The sequence below is a fragment of the Scyliorhinus torazame genome, chromosome 12, assembly GCF_047496885.1.
Source record: "Scyliorhinus torazame isolate Kashiwa2021f chromosome 12, sScyTor2.1, whole genome shotgun sequence".
Taxonomy (NCBI): domain Eukaryota; kingdom Metazoa; phylum Chordata; class Chondrichthyes; order Carcharhiniformes; family Scyliorhinidae; genus Scyliorhinus; species Scyliorhinus torazame.
In genome coordinates, this window is record NC_092718.1 from 145,416,624 (window position 1) to 145,442,224 (window position 25,601).

The window sequence follows — 25,601 nt, forward strand, 5'->3', positions numbered from 1 at the left end:
GATAGTGATGGTAGCCGCTCCAATTTCTTATCACTGCATAGCTGACTGGGTCTCTTTCCCGCTGTCACTACCTACCATTACATATGTTGGAAGGATTTACAAGTTGGCACTCAACCTGCTTAGCCACATTATGAATGTACATTCCTTGGCGATTAGGTCCTGGAGTGGTTTTTGAACCTTGAGCTTCTGGCTCAGAGGCAGGGATGCTACATATTGCACCACATGACCTCCTGCCATTGTTGTAAACTAGGCAAATGTGGAAACCGATGCACACAACAAAGTTTCACAATAGCAAATGCACAAGTGACAGTGAATCTACATTAGTGGTGTTGAGTGAGGGAGAAATGCTTTGCAGGACATTGGGAGAGGACCCTCAACCACAGGATCTTTAACATCCACCTGAGCAAGCTGAAAGGATCTCAGCAGTGAGAGTGTGAGATAAATGCTCTTTTGAGAAAGGACCAATTATGAGCCACCAAATTGAGTTGTTTTATATAACTTACGTGCCTGAGCAAAATGCAGTTATCATAGCAAAAGTTGCCTACTTCAAAGCTCCTCATATAAATAATGCAAACTATGCTTTGTTGTAGGCTCTCCTTCACTTTACAAGTCACTATTGCTCATATGACTAGTACTAAAAATATTCTGATGGTTTCCAACTCAAATTTATGGCAGATTTTTGAGTGAAAGTCAGAGCCAAAAATGTTTTAACCTCTGTCCCTCTATCTTGTGGTGCAGCCATGCTGCTTGGCCAGCTATGACTTGTGCAGTGCTCAATGAATTAAATCAATCCATCATTATTGGCTGGATTATCTTTTGGAGGCAGAAAGATATCTCCATTATCTCAAACTAATCTGGTACAAGAGAAACATGATTCTGTTGACTACTTTGTCTGGCCTCACTGCTAATGAACTTGATTGGCATTCCCAGAAGACTTCCATGATGCTAATAACTCTTTTGGTCTCAAGTATAATTTTATAACAACAACATTAAATGTTAACCTGGAAACTTTTCTGGAACAATAGGCTAAAACCTCTGCCTCAAGCACTCCACTGGCCCTCTCTGGTCTTCCCCACCTTGCGTGTTCCCGCTCCATTTTTGGTCACCCTTTGACGCAATCTGTCCCTCTCTCTCTGTAAATAAGCTAGATATAAAGTTTCAGTATCCGTGATTGTGGGCTGTGTATTTCTGCCATCGGATTAAGTCTCAACATTTTCCACATTTGGGTTATGTGCCTGAACCGTTTAATTCTCTTTCTTGGTATTCCTTTTTTGAAAAAGAGAAATGTTAATTTTGTCAGTGGTGCCTTTTGATCTGTGTTCTAAACTCTGCTGCAGATGCGGCGCGAGAGTATGAGATTCAGTTCCATCAGCGGCTGGAGCAGGAGCGCGCACAATGGGGGCAGTACAAGGAAACAGTGGAACGCGAATTGGCTGACCTAAGGAGGCAGCTGAGTGAAAGAAAAGAGGAGGACAGTTTAGAAAATGATATGAAGAAAGTGAGTATACTCAGCTGTTCCGGTTGCTGCTGATGTTCAGGATGAATGTGAAATGGAAAATAATAAGTGGAGCTCATTCTTGGGCATACAGGAAAAGTCATGCAGGAAAAGAAACAACGTGTAGAAACTTGGATTTGATTAACCTACTTCCAGACCATTTGGGCGGTGGGGTGGCGGAGCTTTTACTCGAGGTTATATGAAGTGCATTTTTGGAGTCATGAACTGTTGTTTATTAGATGTCAAAGTAGAGGCAGTCGCACTTGTAATGAACATACTTGTAATGTAATTTCAATGGACAGGCTCAGGAAGATGCTGAGAAGTTGCGGTCAGTGGTAGTGCCCATGGAGCAGGAGATTGCAGCTCTCAAAGAAAAGCTGTTAACAGCTGAGGAAAAGGTCAAAGAACTGGAAGCCTCGAAGGTGAGCCCTAAAAGACCGTAATCAAAATAATTTTATTCTTCTGCGTAAGAGTGCCTATTCTTCAAAATTATTCATGTTTAGCACTTCAGTACTGTGGATGTAAGAGGAGGCACTTCATGATGTACTGTGGATGTAATGTCTAGTGAAATCTGGGGTCAGGATTATTCACTGGGAGGATGCAGGGGATTGGGACCAGGGATAAGGGACTTCAGTTGTGTGAAGAGAATGGAGAAGCTAGGGTTGTTCTCCTTGGAATAGGGAAGATTAAGGTGAGAATTAATATAGGCAATGAAATATTGAGGCATTGATAGAATTTCAGGAGAAACCGTTTCTTCTTTGTTTATTCATTTATGGGATGTGGGCATCACTGGGGAGGCCAGCATTTATTGCATTTGGGGAGAGAGTTCCATGTTTGACCCAGCGACAGTGAAGGAACATGGATATATTTTCAACTGTTGAGTGATGAGTGATTTGGAGGGGGACTTCCAGATGATGATGTTCCCAGGTATCTGCTGCCCTTGTTCTTCAACCAGTCGTGGGTTTGGAAGGTGCTGTCTAAGTAGCCTTAGTGAGGTCCTGCATTGCATCTTATAGATGATACATATGGCTGCAACGGTGTGTCGGTGGTGGAAGTAGTGAATGTTTGTGGACAGATAGGTCAGTAATTAGAGGACACATCTAACTGACACCGAAGACCCTGTAGGAGGTGACAATATATACAGATTACAGGATTCACAGAATACCTTTTTATGCAGTGAGTCATAGAAACACAGAAAATAGGAGAAGGACGAGGCCATTCAGACTTGAACCTGCTCCACCATTCATTATTATCGTGTTTGATCATCCAACTGAGTAATCTGTTCCTGCTTTCCTCACATTTCTTTGATCCTTTAGCCCCAAGAGGTATATTATAGATAGAATTTATAGTGCAGAAGGAGGCCATTCAGCCCATCGAGTCTGCACCAGCCCTTGGAAAGAGCACCCCAACCAAGCCCACACCCCCACCCTATCCCCATAACCCATTAACCCCACCCAACACTTAAGGGCAATTTTGGACACTAAGGGCAATTTAGCTTGGCCAATCCACCTAACCTGCACATCTTTGGACTGTGCGAGGAAACCGGAGCACCTGGAGGAAACCGGAGCGCACAAGGGGAGAACGTGCAGACTCCGCACAGACAGTGACCCAAGCCGGGAATCGAACCTGTGACCCTGGAGCTGTGAAGCAATTGTGTTAACCACTATGCTACCGTGCTGCCCGAAATATCTAACTGCTTCTTGAAAACGTACAATGTTTTGGCCTCAACTGCTTTCTGTGGTAGCAAGTTCCACAGGCTCACCACTCTAGGTGAAGAAATTTCTCCTTCTCTCGGTCCTTAATGGTTTACCCCGTATCCTTAGACTGTGATCCGTGGTTCTGGACTCCCCCGCCATCGGGAACATCCTTCCTCCATCTACCCTGTCTAGTTCTGTTGGAATTTTATAGTTTTCTATGAGATATCCCCTCGTTCTAAACTCCAGCGAATATAATCCTAACCGACTCAATCCCTTCTTATATGTCAGTCCCACCATCCCAGGAATCAGCTTGAGAAACCTTCGCTGCACTCCCTCTATAACAAGAACATCCCATCACAGATAAGACCAAAACTGCACACAATATTCCAGGTGTGGCCTCACCAAGGCTTTGTATAACTCCAAGTCAACCCTGCTCCTGTACTTGAATCCTCTCACTATGAAGACCAACATACCCATTTCCCTTCTTCACCACCTCCCATTATGCCATTTGCAAATTTGGAGATATTACATTTTGTTCCTTCATCTAAATCATTAATAAATATTGTGAATAGCTGGGATCCGAGCACTGACCCCTGCAGGCACCCCATTAGTCACTGTCTGACAATTGAGAAAAGACCCATTTATTCCTACTCTTTATTGCTGTCTGCCAACCAGTTTTCTAACCATCTCAATACATTAACCCCAATCCCATGCGCTTTAATTTTACCCGCTAATCTTTTATGTGGGACTTTGTCGAAAACCTTCTGAAAGTCCAAATAAACCACATCCACTGGCTCCCCTTCATCAACTCTACTCATTACATCGTCAAAAAATTCCAGTATAGAGTTCCCTATAACTGTTACATTTCCACACTTTTTACTCCTTCCCCCTAACAATATCCCCCCAACAATATCCACAGCGGTAAATCTGTTTTGCAGGGAATGGCCACAGAAGATTCCTACACTGCCTGCCTAGTCCACTTGCTCTGCCTTGTGGCCACCCATTGCCTTCCTGCCTGGGGTCTTAGCCTGCGGTGTGACCACCTCTATACTGTGATCTACGATGCTCTCCATTTCATGGATACTCTACAGTGACCCCAGCTACCGATCCAGGTCCAAAACCCTTTCATAAATCCATGCTGACTCTGTCTGATACTACCAGTTTTCCAAGTGCTCTGCGATTAAATCTTTTTACAGTGGACGCTCGTACTTTCCCCACTAGAGATGCCAGGCTTACTGGTCCATAATACCTCCTTTTTCAAATAGTGGGGTTATATTAGCTACCCTCCAATCTTTAAGAACTATTCTAGATTCTATAGAACCTTGGCAGATGACCACCAATGCATCCACTGTTTCTAGGGCCACTTCCTTTTGTACTCTGGGATGTAGATTATCAAGGCCTGGGATTTATCGGCCTTCAATCCCATCAATTTCCCCAACACCATTTCCGCACTAATACTGATTTCCTTCAGTTCCTCCCTCTTCCTAAACCGTGTACCCCAACATTTCTGGTATCTTATTACTGTCCTCCTTTATGAAGACAGAACCAAAGTATGTATTTGGTTGGTCAGCCGTATCTATGGTCCCCATTATAAATTTCCTGATTCTAATTGTAACGGACCTACATTTGTCTTCAATCTTTTTCTCTCTGCATATCTATAGAAACTTTTACAATCAGATTTTATGTTCCCCGCAGGCTTCCTCTCGTACTCAATTTCCCCCTTAATCAATCCCTTTGTCCTCCTTTGCTGAATTCTAAACTGCTCTCAATCCTCGGGCCGGTTTATTTTCTGGCCAATTTGTCTGCCTCTTCCTTGCATCTAATACTATCTCTAATTTCCCTTGTAAGCCATTGTTTAATCTCCTTTCCCGTTTTAGTTTTGCACGAGACAGGAATAAACAATTGTTGCAGTTCACCCATGCAATCTTTGAATGTTTGCCTTTAAGGACAGTAACCAACTCGAGCCTCACATCATCAGAGTTTTTTTTATTTAGATGCAGGACCCTAGTCGCAGAATCAATTGCGTCACTCCATCTTAATTGAGAAGAATTCTTTCATATTATAGTAGCTCATCCCCAAGGGGCCTCGCACAACTAGATTGCCAATGAATCCTTTCGCATCCCAGTCTCGGATGGCCTGCTCTCTAGTTGATTCCTCAACATATTGGCCCATAATAATCTTTATTGTCACAAGTAGGCTTACATTAACACTGCAATGAAGTTACTGTGAAAAACCCCTAGTCGGTACATTTCGGCGCCTGTTCGGGTACACGGGGGAGAATTCAGAATGTGCAATTCACCTAACAAGCACGTCTTTTGGGACTTGTGGGAGGAAACGGGAGCACCCGGAGGAAACCCATGCATCCACCCCGGAGGAAGCGTGCAGACTCTGCACAGACAGTGACCCAAGCCGGGATTCGAACCTGGGACCCTGGTGCTGTGAAGCAACCGTGCTACCCACTGTGCTAACATGCCGCCATCCTGTGTGCACTCCAGGAACAACTCCTCTACAGTACTGTTACTACTTTGATTTGCCTAATCTAGATGTAGATTCAAGTCATCCATAATTACAGAAGTCCCTTTATCGCATGTGTCTCTAATTTCCCATTTAATGCCACCCCCAACATCACCACTACAATTTAGGGGTCTATACACAACCCCGACTAATGTTTTGTTTTCCCCTTGGTGTTTCTCAGCTCTACCATACAGATTCCACATTGTCAGAGTTAATATCCTTACTCACTATTGCATTAATTTCCTGTTTAACCAGCAATGTAACCCCACCACCTTTTCCTTTTTGCTTGTCCTTCCTAACTACGGAATACATCTGGATGTTCAATTCCCATCCCTGCAGCCAAGTCTCTGTAATCCTGACTACATCATACCCGCATATATCTATTTGCATGATTAATTCATCCACTTTATTGTGAATGCTCCATTCATTAAGGCACATAGCTTTTCGCCTTTTTAACATTCCTTGACCCATTCCCATATTTTTCCCTGTTTGATTCTGGCTCTTGGTTTCTCTGCCTATCGCTTTTCTTATTCTCCTTTCTGTCTTTTGTTCCTTGCACTTGATTTCCCCTCCTCTGACTCCTTGCATAGACTCCCATCTCCCTGCCATTTTAGTTTAAATCCTCCCCCAACCATGCAAGGAAATACTCCCCGAGGACCTCAGTCCTGGTCCTGCCCAGATGTAACCCATCTAGTTTGTATTGTCCCAACTCCCCCAGAACTGGTCCCAGTGCATCAGGAATCTGAAACCCTCCGCCTCATACCACCTCTTCAGCCAGTAATCCTGAGATCACTACCTTTGAGGTCCTACTTATCAACTTACCTCCTAACTCCCTATATTCTGCTTTTTAACCTATGTCGCGTGTACAGTATATACTACAAGCACTGGCTGTTCACCCTCTCCCTCCAAAATGCACCTTAGTGCACGACCCTAGCATCAAGGAGGCAACATACCATCCTGGAGTCTCGCTTGCGGTCACAGAAACACCTATCTATTCCCCTTGCAATCCAGTTCCGTATAACTGTTACATTCCCACACTTTTACTCCTTCCCCCCCCCCAACAATATCCCCTTAACAATATCTAAAGTGGTAGATCTGTTTTGCAGGGAATGGCCACAGAAGATTCCTACACTGCCTGCCTAGTCCTCTTGCTCTGCCTAGTGGCCACCCGTTGCCTTCCTGCCTGGAGTCTTAGCCTGCGGTGTGACCACCTCTATACTGCGATCTACGATGCTCTCCATTTCATGGATACTCTACAGTGACCTCGGCTACCGATCCAGGTCCAAAACCCGGGCTTCCAGGAGCTGAAGCTGGAGGCGCTTCTGCACACATACTGACCCTGGACAATGGAAATGTTCCCGAATCCCCACATAGAGCAGGTGGAGCACACCACAGCTTTGAGCTCTCCTGCCATGAATTAAATTGAACCTTTTGGAAGATACTTAAAATCAAATAATACTCATTACTCTAGGACCTTCTTCCCTGGTCCTCGATTCTACAGAATATGGTATGCATTTTCACACATCTCTGAAGTCAGCAGGACTGGTAGATAAGGTGGTTAAGAAGGCCAGTGGATTCTTGCCTTTATTAACGGAGGCATTGAATATCAGAGCAGGGAGGTTATCCTGCAGTTGTATAAACCTCTGTGGTTAGGCCCCAGCTGAAGTACTGTGAGCAGCGTTGGTTACTACACTATAGAAAGGAAGTGATTGCACTGGTGAGGGTGGAGAAGAGATTCATCAGGATGTTGCCTCGACTGCATCATTTCAGCTATCGAAAGAGACTGGATAGGCTTGGGCTTTGTTCCCTGGAACAGAGAAAGCTGAGGGGGGGACCTAATTCAGGTGTATAAATTATGAGGGACATAGAAAGGGTGGACAGGAAGGTTGTTTCCACTTAGTGGAGGGGTCAATAACCAGGGGGCACAGATTTAAGTTTTTTAAAAATAAATTTAGTGTACCCAATTAATGTTTTCCAATTAAGGAGCAATTTAACATGGCCAATTCACCTAGCCTGCATATCTTTGGGTTGTGGGCGAAACCCACGCAAACACGGGGAGAATCTGCAAACTCCACACGGACAGTGACCCAGAGCCGGGATCGAACCTGGGACCTCTGCGCCATGAAGCTGCAGGGCTAACCCACTGCGCCACCGTGCTGCCCTTGTTCGGGTACACTGAGGGAGAATTCAGAATGTCCAAATTACCTAACAGCACGTCTGTCGAGACTTGTGGGATATTTAGCTGGCTGTACTCGCCTAATCAGCTGCTTCCGCTTGCCTACCGTCACTTTTGAATCCTGACACCACCTCAGGAGCTCCAAACTAGTACACCGCTCTCAGTCTCGCTCTTTCTTCCACACTTTTATCCTCCCAGCTCTGCTCTGTCTCGCCCTTTCTCGTGTGCCTTTATCCTCTCGTCAGTCCAGCTCTCAGTCCAATTCCTCACACTCCTTTATCCTCCTGGTTCCACTCTGCCTCACTCTATCTCGCACTCTTTTATCCTCCCAGCTCCAATTTCAGTCTCGCTCTTTCTCCTCCCAGCTCCGCTCTCAGTATCGCACTTTCTCCCGCTGTTTTATCCTTCCACTCTTCTCTCATTCTCACTCTTTCTCGCACTCTTTTAACCTTCAAGCTCTGCTCTCGGTCTCGCTCTTTTTTGCTCTCTTTAATCCTCCGCCCTCAGTCTCGCAGTTTCTTGTGTTCCTGTAATTCCGGGCTCCGCTCTCAGTGACCCTCTTTCTCATGCTCCTGTACCCTCCCAGCTCCACGTTCAGTCTCACCCTTTATCTCGCTCTTTTATCCCCCGACTCTACTCTCAGCCTTGCTCATTCTCCCGCTGTTTTATTCTCTCCGCTCCGCTCTCAGTCCCAATCTTTCAGTTTCCCTGCTCTGCTATCAGACTCGCTCTTTCTCGCAGTCCTTTACCTTCCCGGTTCCGCTCTCAGTCTAGCTCTTTCTCCTGCTGTTTTGTCCTATTGGCTCTGCTCTCAGTCTCACTCTTTCTCGCACTTTATCCTCCAGGCTCTGCTTTCTTTTGCTCTTTTTCGGGCCCTTTAATCCTCCCGGCTCCGCTCTCAGTCTCGCTTTTTTCCCCACTTTTTATCCTATCGCTCTGCTCCCAGTCTCACTCTTTCTCACACTCTTTTATCCTCCAGGCTCTGCTCTCGGTCTCACTCTTTCTCCTGCTCCTTTATCCTCCCGGCTCCGCTCTGTCTCGCTCTTTCTCCCATTGTTTTATCCTCCAGGCTCTCCCCTCGGTCTCGCTCTTTTATCCTCCCAGCTCCGCTCTCAGTCTCGCTCTTTCTCGCGTTCCTTTATCCTCCCAGCTTCACTCGCAGTCTCGCTCTTTCTCTCATTCCTTTATCCTCCCAGCTTTTCTCTCTAACCTTACCGTACATTGTTTACTAAATTACCTTATTTCACTTTGACTTCACTACCTTTACTAAAATTCAAGGAGCTGCTTCTTTATAAATGATCCATTTTTCTAGTTTAAGCTATTTAAACACAGTTCCTAATAGCAGCTTCTTTCCAACCAATGAATTTACCGTTTCCTGTGATGTCCCTCCTGGAATGTTTTTTGATCTCGGCCTGCTGCCCCAGTAGAGGGTCCACCGCAGGTCCGGCTATCTCCGTCCATCTGTCTCCACTCCTGGGATGTGAGAAGGCCCTGAGACCCGCTTTCTATTTATCTGCTCCCCCAGTAGAGGTGTCCATTGCAGGTCCGGGTGTCATTGCTCCCCAAAGGTGAGTGAAGGCCCCAAGCCTCTCTCTCTATTTATCCTCTGTCTCGTCGAGGTGTCCATCACAGGTCCGGCTATCTCCTTTCCCTGAAGGTGAGTGAAGGCCGCGAGCCTCGTCCTTTATTTAACCTCTGCGCCAGTAGAGGTGTGCATCGCGGGCCCAGCTTGTCTCCACTCCCAGAACATAGAACTGTACAGCACAGTACAGGCCCTTCGGCCCACGATCTTGTGCCGAACTAGTCTGAAACTAAGATCAAATTAACCTACTCCCAGTCATTCTAGTGCACTCCATATGCCTATCCAATAACCACTTGAAAGTTCCTAAAGTGTCCGACTCCACTACCATAGCTGGGAGTGCGTTCCACGCCCCAACCACTCGCTGAGTAAAGAACCTACCTCTATCTTCCCTCCTCTATCCTCCACCATGAACCTTATAGGTATGCCCCCTTGTAACAGCTACATCCACCCGAGGATAAAGTTGCTGAACGTCCACTCTATCTCTCCCTCTCATCGTCTTATGCACCTCAATTAAGTCACCTCTCATCCTCCTTTGCTCCAATGAGAAAAGCCCTAGCTCCCTCAACCTTTCCTCGTAAGACCTACCCTCCAATCCAGGCAGCATCCTGGTAAATCTCCTTTGAACCCTTTCCAATGCTTCCACATCCTTCCTATAATGAGGTGACCAGAACTGCACACTATACTCCAAATGTGGTCTAACCAAGGTCTTGTACAGTTGCAGCATAACCTCACGCTCTTAAACTCAATCCCCCGTTAGTAAATGCTAACACACGATAGGCTTTCTTCACGGCTCTATCCACTTAGAACATAGAACAGTACAGCACAGAACAGGCTCTTTGGCCCTCGATGTTGTGCCGAGCATTGTCCGAAACCCAAGATCAAGCTATCCCACTCCCTGTCATTCTGGTGTGCTCCATGTGCCTATCCAATAACCGCTTGAAAGTTCCTAAAGTGTCCGACTCCACTATCACAGCAGGCAGTCCATTCCACACCCGAACCATTCTCTGAGTAAAGAACCTACCTCGGACATCCCTCTTATATCTCCCACCCTGAACCTTATAGTTATGCCCCCTTGTAACAGCTACATCCACCCGAGGAAATAGTCTCTAAACGTCCACTCTCTCTATCCCCCTCATCATCTTATAAACCTGTATTAAGTCGCCTCTCAACCTCCTCCGCTCCAAGGAGAAAAGCCCCAGCTCCCTCAACCTTTCCTCATAAGACCCATCTTGCAAACCAGGCAGCATCCTGGTAAATCTCCTTTGCACCCTTTCCAATGCTTCCACATCCTATAGTGAGGTAACCAGAACTGCACACAATACTCCAAATGTGGTCTCACCAGGGTCATGTATAGTTGCAGCATAACCCCGCAGCTCTTAAACTCAAGCCCCCTGTTAATAAATGCTAACACACTATAAACCTTCTTCACGGCTCTATCCACTTGAGTGGCAACCTTCAGAGATCTGTGGACATGAACCCCAAGAGCTCTCTGTTCCTCCACATCCCTCAGAACCCTGCCGTTGATCCTGTAATCCGCATTCAAATTTTTTCTACCAAAATGAATCACCTCGCACTTATCAGGGTTAAAATCCATCTGCCATTTTTCGGCCCAGCCCTGCATCCTATCGATGTCTCTTTGCAGCCTACAACAGCCCTCCACCTCATCCACGACTCCACCAATCTTGGTGTCATCAGCAAATTTACTGACCCATCCTTCAGCCCCCTCCTCCAAGTCATTGATAAAAATCACAAATAGCAGAGGACCCAGCAGTGATCCCTGTGGTACACCGCTGGTAACTGGTCTCCAGTCAGAAAATGTTCCATCCACCACCACCCTCTGTCTTCTGTGCTAGCCAGTTACTTATCCAATTGGCCAAATTTCCCTCTATGCCATGCCTCCTTACTTTCTGCATGAGCCGACCATGGGGCACCTTATCAAACGCCTCACTAAAATCCATGTATACGACATCAATTGCTCGACCTTCATCTATGTACTTAGTTACCTCCTCAAAGAATATAATCAAACTTGTGAGGCAAGACTTACCCCTCACAAATTCATGCTGACTATCCTGGATTAAGCTGTATCTTTGCAAATGATCCTAAATCCTATCCCTCTGGACCCTTTCCAATAATTTACCTATGACCGATGTAAGACTAATCGGCCTATAATTCCCAGGGTTATACCTATTCCCTTTCTTGAACAAGGGGACAACATTCGCCTCTCTCCAGTCTTCTGGCACTATTCCTGTAGACAGTGAGGATATAAAGATCAAAGCCAAAGGCCCTGCAATCTCATCCCTCGCCTCCCAAAGAATCCTAGGATATATCCCATCAGGCCCAGGGAACTTATCTATCCTCAGGCTTCTCAAAATTTCTAACACATCTTCCTTCCGAATATCTACCTCCTCCAGCCTACCAGCCTGTATCCTCAACAACATGGCCCCTCACCTTTGTGAACACTGAAGAAAAGTATTCATTTAGGGCCTCTCCCATATCTTCAGACTCCATGCACACGTTCCCACTACTGTCCTTGACCGGCCCTAACTTCACCTTGGTCATTATTTTATTCCTCACAGAAGTGCAAAAAGCCTTGGGGGATTTCCTTGACCCTACCCGCCAAGGACTTCTCATGCCCCGTCCTAGCTCTCCTCAGCCCTTTCTTGCGCTCCTTCCTAGCTATCTTGTATCTCTCAAGTGCCCTAACTGAACCTTGTTTTCTCATCCTTCTTCCTCTTGACAAGACATTCAACCTCTTTTGTAAACCATGGATCCCTCACTCTACCATTTCCTCCCTGCCTGACAGGGACATACATATCAAGGACACGCAGTATTTGCTCTTTGAACAAGCTCCACATCTCAATTGTGCCTATCCCTGACAGTTCCTGTTTCCATCTTATGCTCCCCAATTCTTGCCTAATTGCATCAAAATTACCCTTCCCCAAGTTATAAACCTTGCCCTGCCGTATGTTCCTATCCCTCTCCATTGCTATAGTGAAAGTTACCGAATTGTGGTCACCATCTCCAAAGTGCTCTCCCACAACCAAATCTAACACTTGGCCCAGTTCATTACCTAGTACCAAGTCCAATGTGGCCCCACCTCTTGTCGGTTTATCCACATATTGTGTGAGGAAATCCTCCTGTACACACTGGATAAAAACAACCCCATCCAAACTATTCGAATTATAGTGGTTCCAATCAATATTTGGAAAGTTAAGTCACCCATGACAACTACCCTGTGACTAACGCATCTATTCAAATTCTGCATTGCAATCTTTTTATCCACATCTCTGTTACTGTTTGGGGGCCTATAGAAAATTCCTAACAAAGTGACCGCTACTTTTCTATTTCTAACTCCAGCCCACACTACCTCAGTAGACAGATCCTCCTCAAACTGCCTTTCTGCAGCCATTATACTATCCTTGATTAACAATGCTACTCCTCCACCTCTTTTACCACCTTCCCTAATCATACTGAAACATCTAAACCCCAAGCTGTCCAGTACAGGTCCAGCTGTCACCACTCCTGGAATGTGAGTGAAGGCCCAAGCCCAGCTCTCTATTTATCCGCTGCCCCATTAGAGGTGTCCATCGCAGGACCAGCTGGACCTGTACTGGACTGCTCTACTGGGACAGCAAATGAATAGAGAGCAAGGTGAGCGAAGGCCTCAAACTTTGCTTTGTCTTTATCAGGGTCATAGGGTGGACGCTGAGAGATTGTTTCCATCGGTCAGGGAATCTAAAGCACGGGGCCACGGTCTCAACCCATGCTCCATTATTTAATATATTTAAGGCTGGAATAGACAGCTTTTTGGTGTCTTGGAATTGAGGGATAAGGGAAGCGGATGAGAAAATGGATTTGAAACCCAAGATGAGTCCATTGTATTGAATGGCAGAGCAGGCTCCACAGGCCATGAAGTCTACTCCTGCTCCAGTTCTTTTGTTCTTAAATGTGCTGTGAGTACTCATGGCATTTGTTAGGTTACCTGAATTAAGAACTCACAGGAAAAGAAAGCTTTAATACTTAGCAAAATTTTCCTACTTGTACTCTATTCAAGCACATTTTGAACGGGCGGGAATTATACAGTGATGCAGGCTGGGCATCTGTAATCGTATGAGATCAGTGAGATTTGTTTCATCAGCTAAACAACAAAGGAATATCCAAATGCAGGTTTTCACTATATATAAAGAGACCAAAGTGGTTAATGTGCCCAGCAGGTTAAAGAGCTGAACCATTACCTTGAGACTGAGAAATCGTGCAGGACAGACCTGGAAATGTATGTTGCCGTTCTCAACACTCAAAAAAGTGTGCTACAGGAAGATGCCGAGAAACTGCGCAAAGAACTGCATGAAGGTAATCCAAAGAAGAGAGCTCATAATTTAAAAAGCTGTTATTGTTCAACTGAAAATGTACCCTTAGGATTAGGGTGCAGTTAAGAAGAATCACTGAAGCCTTCCGAAAGAAGAGAAATGTGAGAAAGCACTTCCTAAATTCTAAAGAGCACTTGCCACAGCTGTCATTTTATTTTGCAGTTTCTATATTATTTGGATAATGGGCCTTAACTTCCTGGCTCCCCAAAGTTGGATTGGGGATGGGGGGTACCCCAAAGATGCGCTGGGGAATCCCTCTTTAAAGTTCCAAGTGAGGCAATTGGCCAGAAGAGCTAACTTTCCCTGGACAATTGTGCTGGGCGCGGAACCATTTGACAAAGAGATCTAAATTACTAATGTCAGATGGTTCTGCCAGTTACACGCTGCTAGTTACTCTGAAAGAGTTAGGCGAAAAAGCACTTCTAACTTCGGCATAACTATTCTTAACACTCAGACTGAACCCTGTACGGGATCTCCTCCCCCAAACCTGACACAATCAGGACTGGCCCCACCCCGACCGCACAACGCCGTAACTACTGCTGTAAAAGGGGGGCATGTCTTCCCTTGCTGCACTTGACCGCTGGAACCATGGATGCGCTTCGCTTCTTGAATCTCACCTGACCTGAGTCTCCACCACCTGTCTTTGTGCAAAGACCTTTCTCTCTTCACAGTAGAAGTTTATTCAGTAGCATCTATTCTAATTTAGCATCTTCAATTTAATATTTCATTGTATTCTTCTTTAATTGCTGCATTAAGATGAAGTGAAATGAAGAGTCCATATTGAATACTGACATTGAATCCAGAATGTTTGAATGTTGGAAGCAGGATTAACAAATTATCCTCTGACTGTGGTAAACTATCCCACCTTGTCCTTCTCTACCTGTCTGAAAACGCTGACACCATTGGCCATACATCCTCCCAAAAGGCCTCTTCTCTGTTGAACAACTGTTGGGTGGAACTGCCCTCGTCTGGTTCCATCCTTATCTATCCAGTCATAACCAGAATAATACCCTTTCTTTCCATTCTCACATCACTGCGTCCAAGGATCTATCCCTAGCCCCTTCCTATTTCTCATCTATATGTTGACCCACGTCGGGTTCAATGTGTAAGGTTACAGTATCCAACTCTACTTCATCATTACACTCTACCTCTGCGCATCTTTTAAGTTGTCACACTGCTTGTCCAACATTAAGTACAAGATGGGCAGAAATTTCCCCCAACTAAATATTAATACAATCGAAGCCATCGTCTTCAGTCCTCCACCGTTTCCATTCCCTAGTCACCAACTCCATCCTTTCCCTGGAAAGACTTTGCTAACCAGGTGTCTATTTAACCCTAATATGAACTGCTGACTACATCACACAGACTGCCTAATTCCACTTCTGTGGCATTGCACCCTGTACCATGCCGTTGTTCCCTCTAGAGTAATTCACTATTCTCTGGTACCATTCCCTCTCATTTTATTTGAGTTTGCAGGATTTGTTTATGTGCGTGGTCCCTTTGGTTTGTTTTGTGCAGCTGCCCACATGCAATAACTCATGTCTGGCCTGCCTGACAAACTTGCTGTGCAACTATTCAGCTTAGCAAGGAACATTGCTCTCTGATTGGACTCCCACATTCCATACATTTGAGGTCATCTGAAACTCTGCTCCCCATCCTAACCTGCAGTCTTGCTCACCCATTCCCCCTGTGCATCTTGACCTACATTTAACGCCCAGTCTTGTAATGTCTCAATTTTAAAATTCTCATCCTTGTTTTCAGATATCTCCATGGCATTGTCCCTCCTTATCTCTGTAACCTGCTCCTGTCCGGCAACCCTCTGAAATCTCCACTCTCTTCCCATTCTGGACACTTGAACTACGGCCAGCTGTGCTTTCAGCTGCCGAGGCCCGATACACTCAGCCCTCCACTTCTCATTCCTCCTTTGCGATGGTCCTCCGGGTATCTCTTTTGACCAAGTATTTGGTCATTGTTGTCGTCGTAGCCTTTTCACTCCTTTGATGGAGCATAGGCCATGGACAAATTCTCTCTACCTAATCCTGTTTTGGGCCAAAGTCCAGTTGCTTCCATGTATTTGGTCACTGTTATAACCTGCCTGCTTACCACTGGCTGGGGACTAATGGCAATCCCACAATCCTTTGGGAGTACAAGTTCCCCGAATGAGGGAGACGGAGAAATCATTAGCAGAGTCACCTGCATGAATAGAGCTGGCCAGTATGGAACCAGCTAGAGAGGAGTGAGCAGCAAGGGAGTACTGCTGTTGTGTATATATATATATATATATATGTAATTGTAAATAAAGTTATTTCTTTCTATTCTACAAAATCGTGCTGGATTCTTCGTGGCCCTCCCAAAAGTCACTTGCCCGAATATATGGTTTGAGATCAAATTTTGTTTGTTAACACTCCAGTGAGGCACCATGGGATTTTCTACCCTGTTCAAGGCATTCTGTCAATGCCTCCGGTGCTTTTTGTAAACATACGGCCTTGTTCATGTGGTGACATCTGACTTGGTTTTGAAACCTGTAATTCACTGAATTTGGTTTATTTAAATGTTTCCTTCAGTATGTCATCTTTTGGAGCAAGAGAGACAGCAGCACAACCAGTTGAAACATACATGGCAGAGGGCCAATGATCAGTTCCTCGAATCCCAGCGGCTCCTGATGAGGGATATGCAGCGCATGGAGAACGTTCTCACTTCCGAGCAACTTCGGCAGGTTGAAGAGCTGAAAAAGAAGGAGCAAGTATGAAAGACTTCAAATTTGTGATTTTAATATTTAGCTGAGTAGCAGAAGGAATTAAAGAAACAAGAACCTGACTGTATCTTAGGAAATGCAACTTCTGAAAACATTTCAATTATCTTGTTCTCAATCTTTTAAAGCAAGGTGTACAAACCCTTGTAAGAGTTTTCAAAAAGTGTAGGAAAGTATCAGTGGCCTCCATGTGATGTCTGACAGCCTGTCTTCAGTTAAAACCAAGTACCCTGATGTAGTTATTTAAGCTTGCTGGTATAGAATTAGTCTGATGGTGTTGTTCATTGCTTTCAGTTGAGTGGTTGTGTTGGTGAAGGTGGAAAGCAGGAATTTGCATTGCATGAATTGTTTACCATTTTGGAAATATGCTTTTTCCACAATTTTGCACCCACATTCGCCGTGTGTCCAAATGGCGACGTGGGCGCAAAACCTCACGAGACTCTGGAAAGGAGAATCTCGTCGGCTAGATTTTATTTTCCAATTCTTCTGCCAATGATGTGATGAGGTTCCCTCCCTTAATTTCAGTAAATTATAATAATTAAAGGGCTTCTCCGCTATATCAACACCTATTTGGAACTTTCCATTTACAGCTGCTTTTGCAAAACGTGAACATGATGAATGGAATCTGCTGGGGGCGCACAGGTAAGCATTGCGCCCAGAGAGAGAGGGACGTGCCCTGCCACTGCCTCATTGGAGAGTTCCATGGGGAGGGAGGGAGTTTCCCTTGTGCTTATTGGGGAGGGGAGTGTTCCACCTGTGCGTGTCGTGGGCGGTCCACCTGTGTATGTCGTGGGGGGGTCCACTTGTGCATGTCGTGGGGGGGTCCACTTGTGCGTGTCATGGGGCGGGGGTTCCACTTGTGCGTGTCATGGGCGGGGGTTCCACTTGTGCATGTCATGGGGCGGGGGTTCCACTTGTGCGTGTCATGGGGCGGGGGTTCCACTTGTGCGTGCCATGGGGCGGGGGTTCCACTTGGGCGTGTCATGGGGCGGGGGTTCCACTTGGGCGTGTCATGGGGCGGGGGTTCCACTTGTGCGTTTCATGGGGCGGGGGTTCCACTTGTGCGTTTCATGGGGCGGGGGTTCCACTTGTGCGTGTCATGGGGCGGGGGTTCCACTTGTGTGTGTCATGGGGTGGGGGTTCCACTTGTGCTTGTCATGGGGCGGGGGTTCCACTTGTGTGTGTCATGGGGCGTGGGGTCCACTTGTGTGTGTCATGGGGCGGGGGGGGTCCACTTGTGTGTGTCATGGGGCGGGGTGTCCACTTGAGCGTGTCATGGGGCGGGGGGTCCGCTTGTGCGTGTCATGGGGCGGGGGGTCCGCTTGTGCGTGTCATGGGGCGGGGGGTCCGCTTGTGCGTGTCATGGGGCGGGGGTCCGCTTGTGCGTGTCATGGGGCGGGGGGGTCCGCTTGTGCGTGTCATGGGGCGGGGGGTCCGCTTGTGCGTGTCATGGGGCGGGGGGGTCCGCTTGTGCGTGTCATGGGACGGGGGGTCCGCTTGTGCGTGTCATGGGGCGGGGGGTCCGCTTGTGCGTGTCATGGGGCGGGGGGTCCGCTTGTGCGTGTCATGGGGCGGGGGTCCGCTTGTGCGTGTCATGGGGCGGGGGGTCCGCTTATGCGTGTCATGGGGCGGGGGGTCCGCTTGTGCGTGTCATGGGGCGGGGGGTCCGCTTGTGCGTGTCATGGGGCGGGGGGTCCGCTTGTGCGTGTCATGGGGCGGGGGGTCCGCTTGTGCGTGTCATGGGGCGGGGGGTCCGCTTGTGCCTGTCATGGGGCGGGGGGTCCGCTTGTGCCTGTCATGGGGCGGGGGGTCCGCTTGTGCCTGTCATGGGGCGGGGGGTCCGCTTGTGCCTGTCATGGGGCGGGGGCTTGCTTGTGCCTGTCATGGGGCGGGGGGTCCACATGTGCCTGTCATGGGGCAGGGGGTCCACTTGTGCGAGTCATGGGGCGGGGGTTTGCTTGTGCCTGTCATGGGGCGGGGGGTCCACATGTGCCTGTCATGGGGCGGGGGGTCCACTTGTGCGTGGCATGGGGCGGTTCCATTTGTGCGTGGTGCGGGGAGGGGTTCCCATTTGTGTTGGGGTGGGGGGGGGGGGGGGAGTTTCCAAATGTGCGTGTCGTTGGGGGGGTTCCAAAACCTGCCTGTCTTTGGTGGGGGGGGGGGGGTTCCAATTGTGCCTGTCTTTGGTGGGGTGGGCGGGGAGGGGGTTCAAATTGTGCGTGTCGTTGGGTGGTGGGTCCACTTGTACGCGTGGTGAGAGTGGTTATCGCTTATCATGGTGCCCATTTTGCCGTGCCCTGCCAACATGACAGCGTGAGCCACGGCAAAGATTTGTTTGGAACAAGGTTTTACAAAATATGACCAGAAAAGACGGCTGAGTGGCCTGTGAGCTGCATGCCGGTTTTTCCACCTCAGCCAGGGCTCTGTGCAAATAGCAGGAACTCCGCCCCTTGTGTTACAAAGATTCATAAAATGATGGAATGGAAAAGACCTGGACCATCCAACTTGTCCCCTACTATTGTGATGTCGTTAGCATCATAATTCATGCACTCCCTAATCCATCTGGAGGGAAGTGGGTGGGGGCAGGTACCTGACTGCGGGAGGAATTGGAAAATCCCTTTCTGATCCCATTAAGTATTCAAAACTGGTCCAAGATGTGCCTCTCTCTTTTATCATTCTATGGAGCAGGGCAGGGCAAAATGGGCACCATGATAAGCTTCTATGGAGTCTCTCCCTTTTTTATGAGTTGATCTGTGCTGCAGTCAGGAACTGATCTGGTTTTCACTGGGTGGCACAGTGGGTAACACTGCTGCCTCACAGTACCAGGGACCTGGGTTCGATTCTGACTTTGGGTGACTGTCAGTGTTGAGTTTGTACATTCTTCCCATGCCTGTGTAGGTTTCCTCATGTGTTCCAGTTTCCTCCCATAGTCCAAAGATGTGCAGGTTTGGTGGGTTGGCCAAACTAACTTGCCCCTTAGTTTCCAAAGGTTTGGTGGGATTAAAGGGATATCATGGGGTGTGAGCCTAAGTGGAGAGCTCTTTCAAAGGGGCGGTGCAGACTCGATGAGCCGAATGGCATCCCTCTGCACTGTATGTTCTAAGGGCCAATTTTAGCACGGCCAATCCACCAAACTTGCACATCGTTGGACTGTAGGAGGAAACCGGAGCACCCGGAGGAAACCCACGCAGACACGGGGAGAACGTGCAAACTCCACACTGTCCCCGAAGGTCGGAATTGAACCCGGGTCCCTGGAGTTGCGAGGCAGCAGTGCTAGCCACTGTGCTACCGTGCCACTTTCAAGAAAATTACTAAAGGAATACCTCAATTGATAGATTGAAGCCCATGGATCATGAAAGTCCTCAACTTCATCCCGTGAATGTGCTATTTGCTGGCACCAGCAAGCGGCATGACAACACGGTGCCCATAGTTGGAATAGGAAAGGTAAATTATCCAGTGTTCATGGTCTCAACGGTTATTCAATAGCCCTTGCTAGAAGTGCATTGTATGAATGATGTGAGAGCAGGCTGTGAAGCTCATGCAGTTGAATATTTGTTGTCAAAGCTTCTTTTATAAATGATGGCCATGTGTGCCAAAGTGTACCCAGTGTCCATGTAACCAGACCTGAGATGGGAGTCAATTTATTCGTGCAAGGACAAAAATTAATGTCCAGATAATCCATTATTCCAAGTAGATTGGGCAGAAGTGGCAGAGAAGAGTAACAAAGGAGTAAAACATTCCCCATTTCAATTGGGTTTACGTAGTGGGTCAGTGAAGTGAACTGACACTATGCCAACAAGTCTGCAATGCTAACTCCAATCTCTCAGCTTCAATAGGATGGCGGTGGCAATCTGTGATTCATTGAATCGTTATTGTTGCTGATGGTCCACCAGTAAAGGATGCTTTTTGCACTTGCAAAAATAGTTCAGACCTTAATCCTCTGATTTAATGTATGTTCTAAATTTCTAGCACATTTTAAAGTGAAGTTGCTGTACAGATTTATCAGACTATAGTTGTGTGGAAAGTTTGAAACAAATTACTGATTATTTCTGTTTCCTTGAAATATTATTGGTGCCAGTTTTGCTGTGGCTGTTTCTTTCATTCATTATGGGCTGTGGGTGTTAATGGCTGGGCCAGCAGTTATTGTCCATCCCTAATTGCCCTTGAACTGAGTGGCTTGTTAAGTCATTTCAGAGGTTATTTGAGAGCCAATCACATTGCTGTGGGTCTGGTGTCTCATCTCGGCCAGACCAGATAAGGACGGCAGATTTCGTTCCCTAAAGGAAGTTAGTGAATCAGATGGGTTTTTAGGACAATTGACAATGGTTTCATTGTCATCTTTTAATTTCATATTTTTATTGAATTCAAATTTTACTATCTGCCATGGTGGGATTCGAGCATTACCCTGGGTCTCTTGGTTACTAGTCTAGTGACAATACCACTACGCTACTGCCTCCCCATTGTGTGTCTCAGTTTAGTTAATGTGAGCATGATTGCAGAGCTTTAAAACCATGCCCTATTTCAGCTACTACGGTAGCAATCTTGCTCGGATAGAGGCCTCAGGTATTTGCTTTTTAACTTTCGCACTTGAACATGATAAGGTTCCCCACGGTAGGCTATTGCAGAAAATATGGAGGCTGGGGATTGAGGGTGATTTAGAGATGTGGATCAGAAATTGGCTAGCTGAAAGAAGACAGGGTGGTGGTTGATGGGAAATGTTCAGAATGGAGTTCAGTTACAAGTGGCGTACCACAAGGATCTGTTCTGGGGCCGTTGCTGTTTGTCATTTTTATCAATGACCTAGAGGAGGGCGCAGAAGGGTGGGTGAGTAAATTTGCAGACGACGCTAAAGTCGGTGGTGTTGTCGACAGTGCGGAAGGATGTAGCAGGTTACAGAGGGACATAGATAAGCTGCAGAGCTGGGCTGAGAGGTGGCAAATTGAGTTTAATGTAGAGAAGTGTGAGGTGATTCACTTTGGAAGGAATAACAGGAATGCGGAATATTTGGCTAATGATAAAGTTCTTGGAAGTGTGGATGAGCAGAGGGATCTAGGTGTCCATGTACATAGATCCCTGAAAGTTGCCACCCAGGTTGATAGGGTTGTGAAGAAGGCCTATGGAGTGTTGGCCTTTATTGGTAGAGGGATTGAGTTCCGGAGTCATGAGGTTATGTTGCAGCTGTACAAAACTCTGGTACGGCCGCATTTGGAGTATTGCGTACAGTTCTGGTCACCACATTATAGGAAGGACGTGGAAGCTTTGGAGCGGGTGCAGAGGAGATTTACCAGGATGTTGCCTGGTATGGAGGGAAATTCTTATGAGGAAAGGCTGATGGACTTGAGCTTGTTTTCGTTGGAGAGAAGAAGGCTAAGAGGAGACTTAATAGAGGCATACAAAATGATCAGGGGGTTAGATAGGGTGGACAGTGAGAGCCTTCTCCCGCGGATGGAAATGGCTGGCACGAGGGCACATAGCTTTAAACTGAGGGGTAATAGATATAGGACAGAGGTCAGAGGTAGGTTCTTTACGCAAAGAGTGGTGAGGCCGTGGAATGCCCTACCTGCTACAGTAGTGAACCCGCCAACATTAGGACATTTAAAAGTTTATTGGATAAGCATATGGATAATAATGGCATAGTGTAGGTTAGATGGCTTTTGTTTCGGTGCAACATCGTGGCCGAAGGGCCTGTACTGCGCTGTACCGTTCTATGTTCTATGAGGAACATGCACTGTTACTGGCTGCATTGTGAAGATGAGTATGTTACCTCATGAATAGATATATTCTGAAATAAGCATTCCTGTTTCAGGCAGAAGATGAACAGCAGAGCCTCAAAAAAGTCAAGGAGAGGAAGCAGCCAGAGACTGAGGAAGAAGGATCAGTAATGAGCTCCCTGTCACGTGTGGAATCTCCTGCCAGATCTCTTGGTGTCTTGGATGTTGAAGCGGTCAGTTCTGTAACTACTCTACATTGATGGTTATGCAGCATTTTAGAGCATTTAGCCATAGAGTTTCACAGCACAAAGAGAGGCCCGCCCACCGTGTCTGCTTCTGGGTGATTCTACAAATTCTTGTAGCAATTATCATAGGTGAATCTGAGCTCCTGAAATGCCTCAGTATGTGGTACACCACATGGAAAGATGATATTCACAAGGGCAAAAAATGTGCTGGTCAGTCCCATGCTGTGTAGAGTTAATTCATGTTGGCTGAAGCACAGTGAGAGTACTAAAATCAGATTTGGCTTCTTCAGGGTAGGGTGGAAAATATATCTGACTTCCTGATCATCATGCAATATTTTTGATCTCTGCCCATTTGCTGAAGATAGAATTAGGAACCAACTATACATCTCACGGCCTAACAGTCTTAAGTTTGCAGTTGTGGAATGTCAATTTAGGTTGAGATAGCAGAGGGCTCCCAATAACTGCAGATTTATAGAATCATAGAATGGCTACGGCATAGAGGGAGGCCCATTGAGCTCCTGCCGGCTCTCAACTCTGAAGAGCAATTCAGTTCCCAACTTTCCCCACAGCCCTGTAATTTGTTTTCCCAAAAATTACATACGCACATGCATTCAAACATACATACAAATTAGGAGCAAGAGGTGGTCACTTGGACCCTTGAGCCTGCTCCACCATTCAATAAGGTATGGCTGATCTGATTGTAGCCTCAACCCCACATTCCTATCCACCCCCGATAACATCTCAACCTCTTGTTAATCAAGGATCTATCTAGCGCTGCCTCAAAATATTCAAAGACTCTGTTTCCACTGCCTTTTGAGGAAGACAGTTCCAGAGACTCGTGACCCTTTGAGAGACAAAAATTCTCCTCATCTCTGTCTTAAATGGGCGACCCCTTATTTTTAAACAGTGACCTCTCGTTTTTGAGTCTCCCATAAGAGGAAACATCCTCTCCACATCTAACCTGTCAGGACCTTAAAGGTTTCCGTCAAGTCGCCTCTTACTCTTCTAAACTCCAGTGAATACCAGCTTAATCAGGCCAAGCTTTTCTGTTCTCAGTCTTCCTCTCTGTTTCTAACGCATTACGTATTTATTTAAATAAGGTGACCAATACTGTACACAGTACTCCAGATGTGGTCTCTGTGACCTGCAAAACTGAAGCAAAACCTCCCTGCTTTTGTGATCTGTTCCCCTCACAATAAATGATAACATTCTACTAGCTTTCCTGTTGATGCAGTTCCATTTTGAAAGTCCCAATTGAACCTGCCTCCACCAGATTCTTGGGCAGTGCATTCACTGCTAAAAACATTTTTTCTCTTCTTACCTTTGTTTTCTTTTGCCAATCACTAACTCTGTGTCCTCTGATTCTTGATTCTTCCACAAATCAAAACAGTTCCTTTCTATCTATTCTCTAAATTCATGATTTGAGTATCTTTATTAAATTTCCTCTAAACTATTTCCTTAATGAGAACAGCCCCAGCTTCTTCAATCTATCCATGCACAGGATGCAACTAAGTCCCTCAACCCTTTGAACCATTCTGTGAATCTTTTCTGCGCCCACTATAAAGCTTACACACATCCTTCTTACATGTGGTGCAGAGAATTGGGCACAAGACTGCAGTTGAGGCCAAACTCGTGTTCGATAAAGACTGACCATAACTCTTTATTTTAGTACATTCTGTCTCTATCTATAAAGTCCATTATTTTTAATGTACGCTGAACATAAATGAAACCCACTGTAGAAAAGCAATTTACAGGCTACTTTAAGACTACAATTTCTTTTTTACTTCTAGATTCATGTTACAATACAAGTGAATTAACCAATTACTCTTATAAAAATACCCAAAGTCTTTGGTCCTTGACTGCCCAATAATCACAGTCGGCAGGTTTGTAAATGTAAACACGATTTCTGTTTGTTTAGAACGAGACCTATCATGAAATATCCAGTAAATAAAACTAATACCTAATGTCCACTATAACTTGCCCCCACCCTCTATACACACACAAGGCAGACAAACACAGAGGTGGAAAGGGTAAAAATCGTAGGTGGAGGGGGAAAAGTGTCTGATGGTTTTAGCACACTTTTCTTCAACAGCAAGCTTGCAGATTAAAGTCTTTGGTTTACAACCTATAATGATCTTTGTAGATCCATTCATTAGGATACTCTGTAGCATTGCTCACAACGTTTCCGGCAGAGGCATTTCTCATCAAATGTTGCTTTCAGTCAAGGTTTATCTTCAGGCCTCAGTAGCTCCAGGAAATGGTACCCAGAGACATTCTGGAGAGTGTCAGCCCTCACGGTGGTCTTCTGGAGAGAGTTATTTTTTCCAATTAAGGGGCAATTTAGCATGGCCAATCACCCACCCTGCACATCTTTGGGTTGTGGGGGTGAGACCCATGCAGACACGGGGAGAATGCGCAAACTCTACACAGACAGTGAACCGGGACCAGGATCAAATCCGGGTCCTCGACAACCTGAGGCCCCAATGCTAACTACTACGCTACCGTGCCACTAACCTTTTGGTGGGCGTTAGCTGCATATTTCTGGGGAGAGTTAGCTGGATCTTTCATCCACTGTGCTGCCAGAAACAAACTGAATCCAATCTCAACCCATTTGACTCTGAACAACATCCCAGTGGAATAGGATCCAATTATCAGACAGAGCAGTATTTTGGGACAATTCATTGGCCACCAACCAAATCAATCAAACTGCGTCCCAACCCATCTCTCTCAGTGGTGCCGAAGAGTCTGTAGTTCCAGTTTGAGTCTGCAGTTCCAGTTTAAACTAACAATGTTCTCCCCTGTACCTTCTGGATTTTTCTATTTGAATTAAAGATACAGACTGTTTGCCATAAAATAACACATCCATTAATCATCCATGGATCAATAATGTAACAGCAAAAATAAAAGGAAAGGAAGATAAGGGAATAAACAGGAAGGACTCTCAATCAATACAATAATTTTTAAAAATATTTTAGCTTCAATTAATGAAAATTGCTGTGCTGTATACCAACCTAAAATTTTATTGGTTATACTTTTGTTTTTGATGTTCTAAATTACCTTCC

The 25,601-nt window shown here is 46.1% G+C and overlaps 1 protein-coding gene across 6 annotated transcripts in view; it reads left to right on the top strand.

The window, feature by feature from the left end:
• rabep1 (rabaptin, RAB GTPase binding effector protein 1) overlaps nt 1-25,601 on the top strand; it is a 234,420-nt gene that overhangs the window by 100,509 nt on the left and 108,310 nt on the right. For 4 of the 6 annotated variants that reach the window (XM_072469129.1, XM_072469133.1, XM_072469131.1 and 1 more), the window contains exons 4-8: nt 1,338-1,498; nt 1,798-1,917; nt 13,676-13,814; nt 16,396-16,574; nt 22,390-22,527. In XM_072469129.1, coding sequence (XP_072325230.1) covers nt 1,338-1,498; nt 1,798-1,917; nt 13,676-13,814; nt 16,396-16,574; nt 22,390-22,527 — 737 coding nt within the window. The remainder of the gene's footprint in view (nt 1-1,337; nt 1,499-1,797; nt 1,918-13,675; nt 13,815-16,395; nt 16,575-22,389; nt 22,528-25,601) is intronic. The other 2 variants (XM_072469130.1, XM_072469135.1) reach the window with 1 other exon arrangement.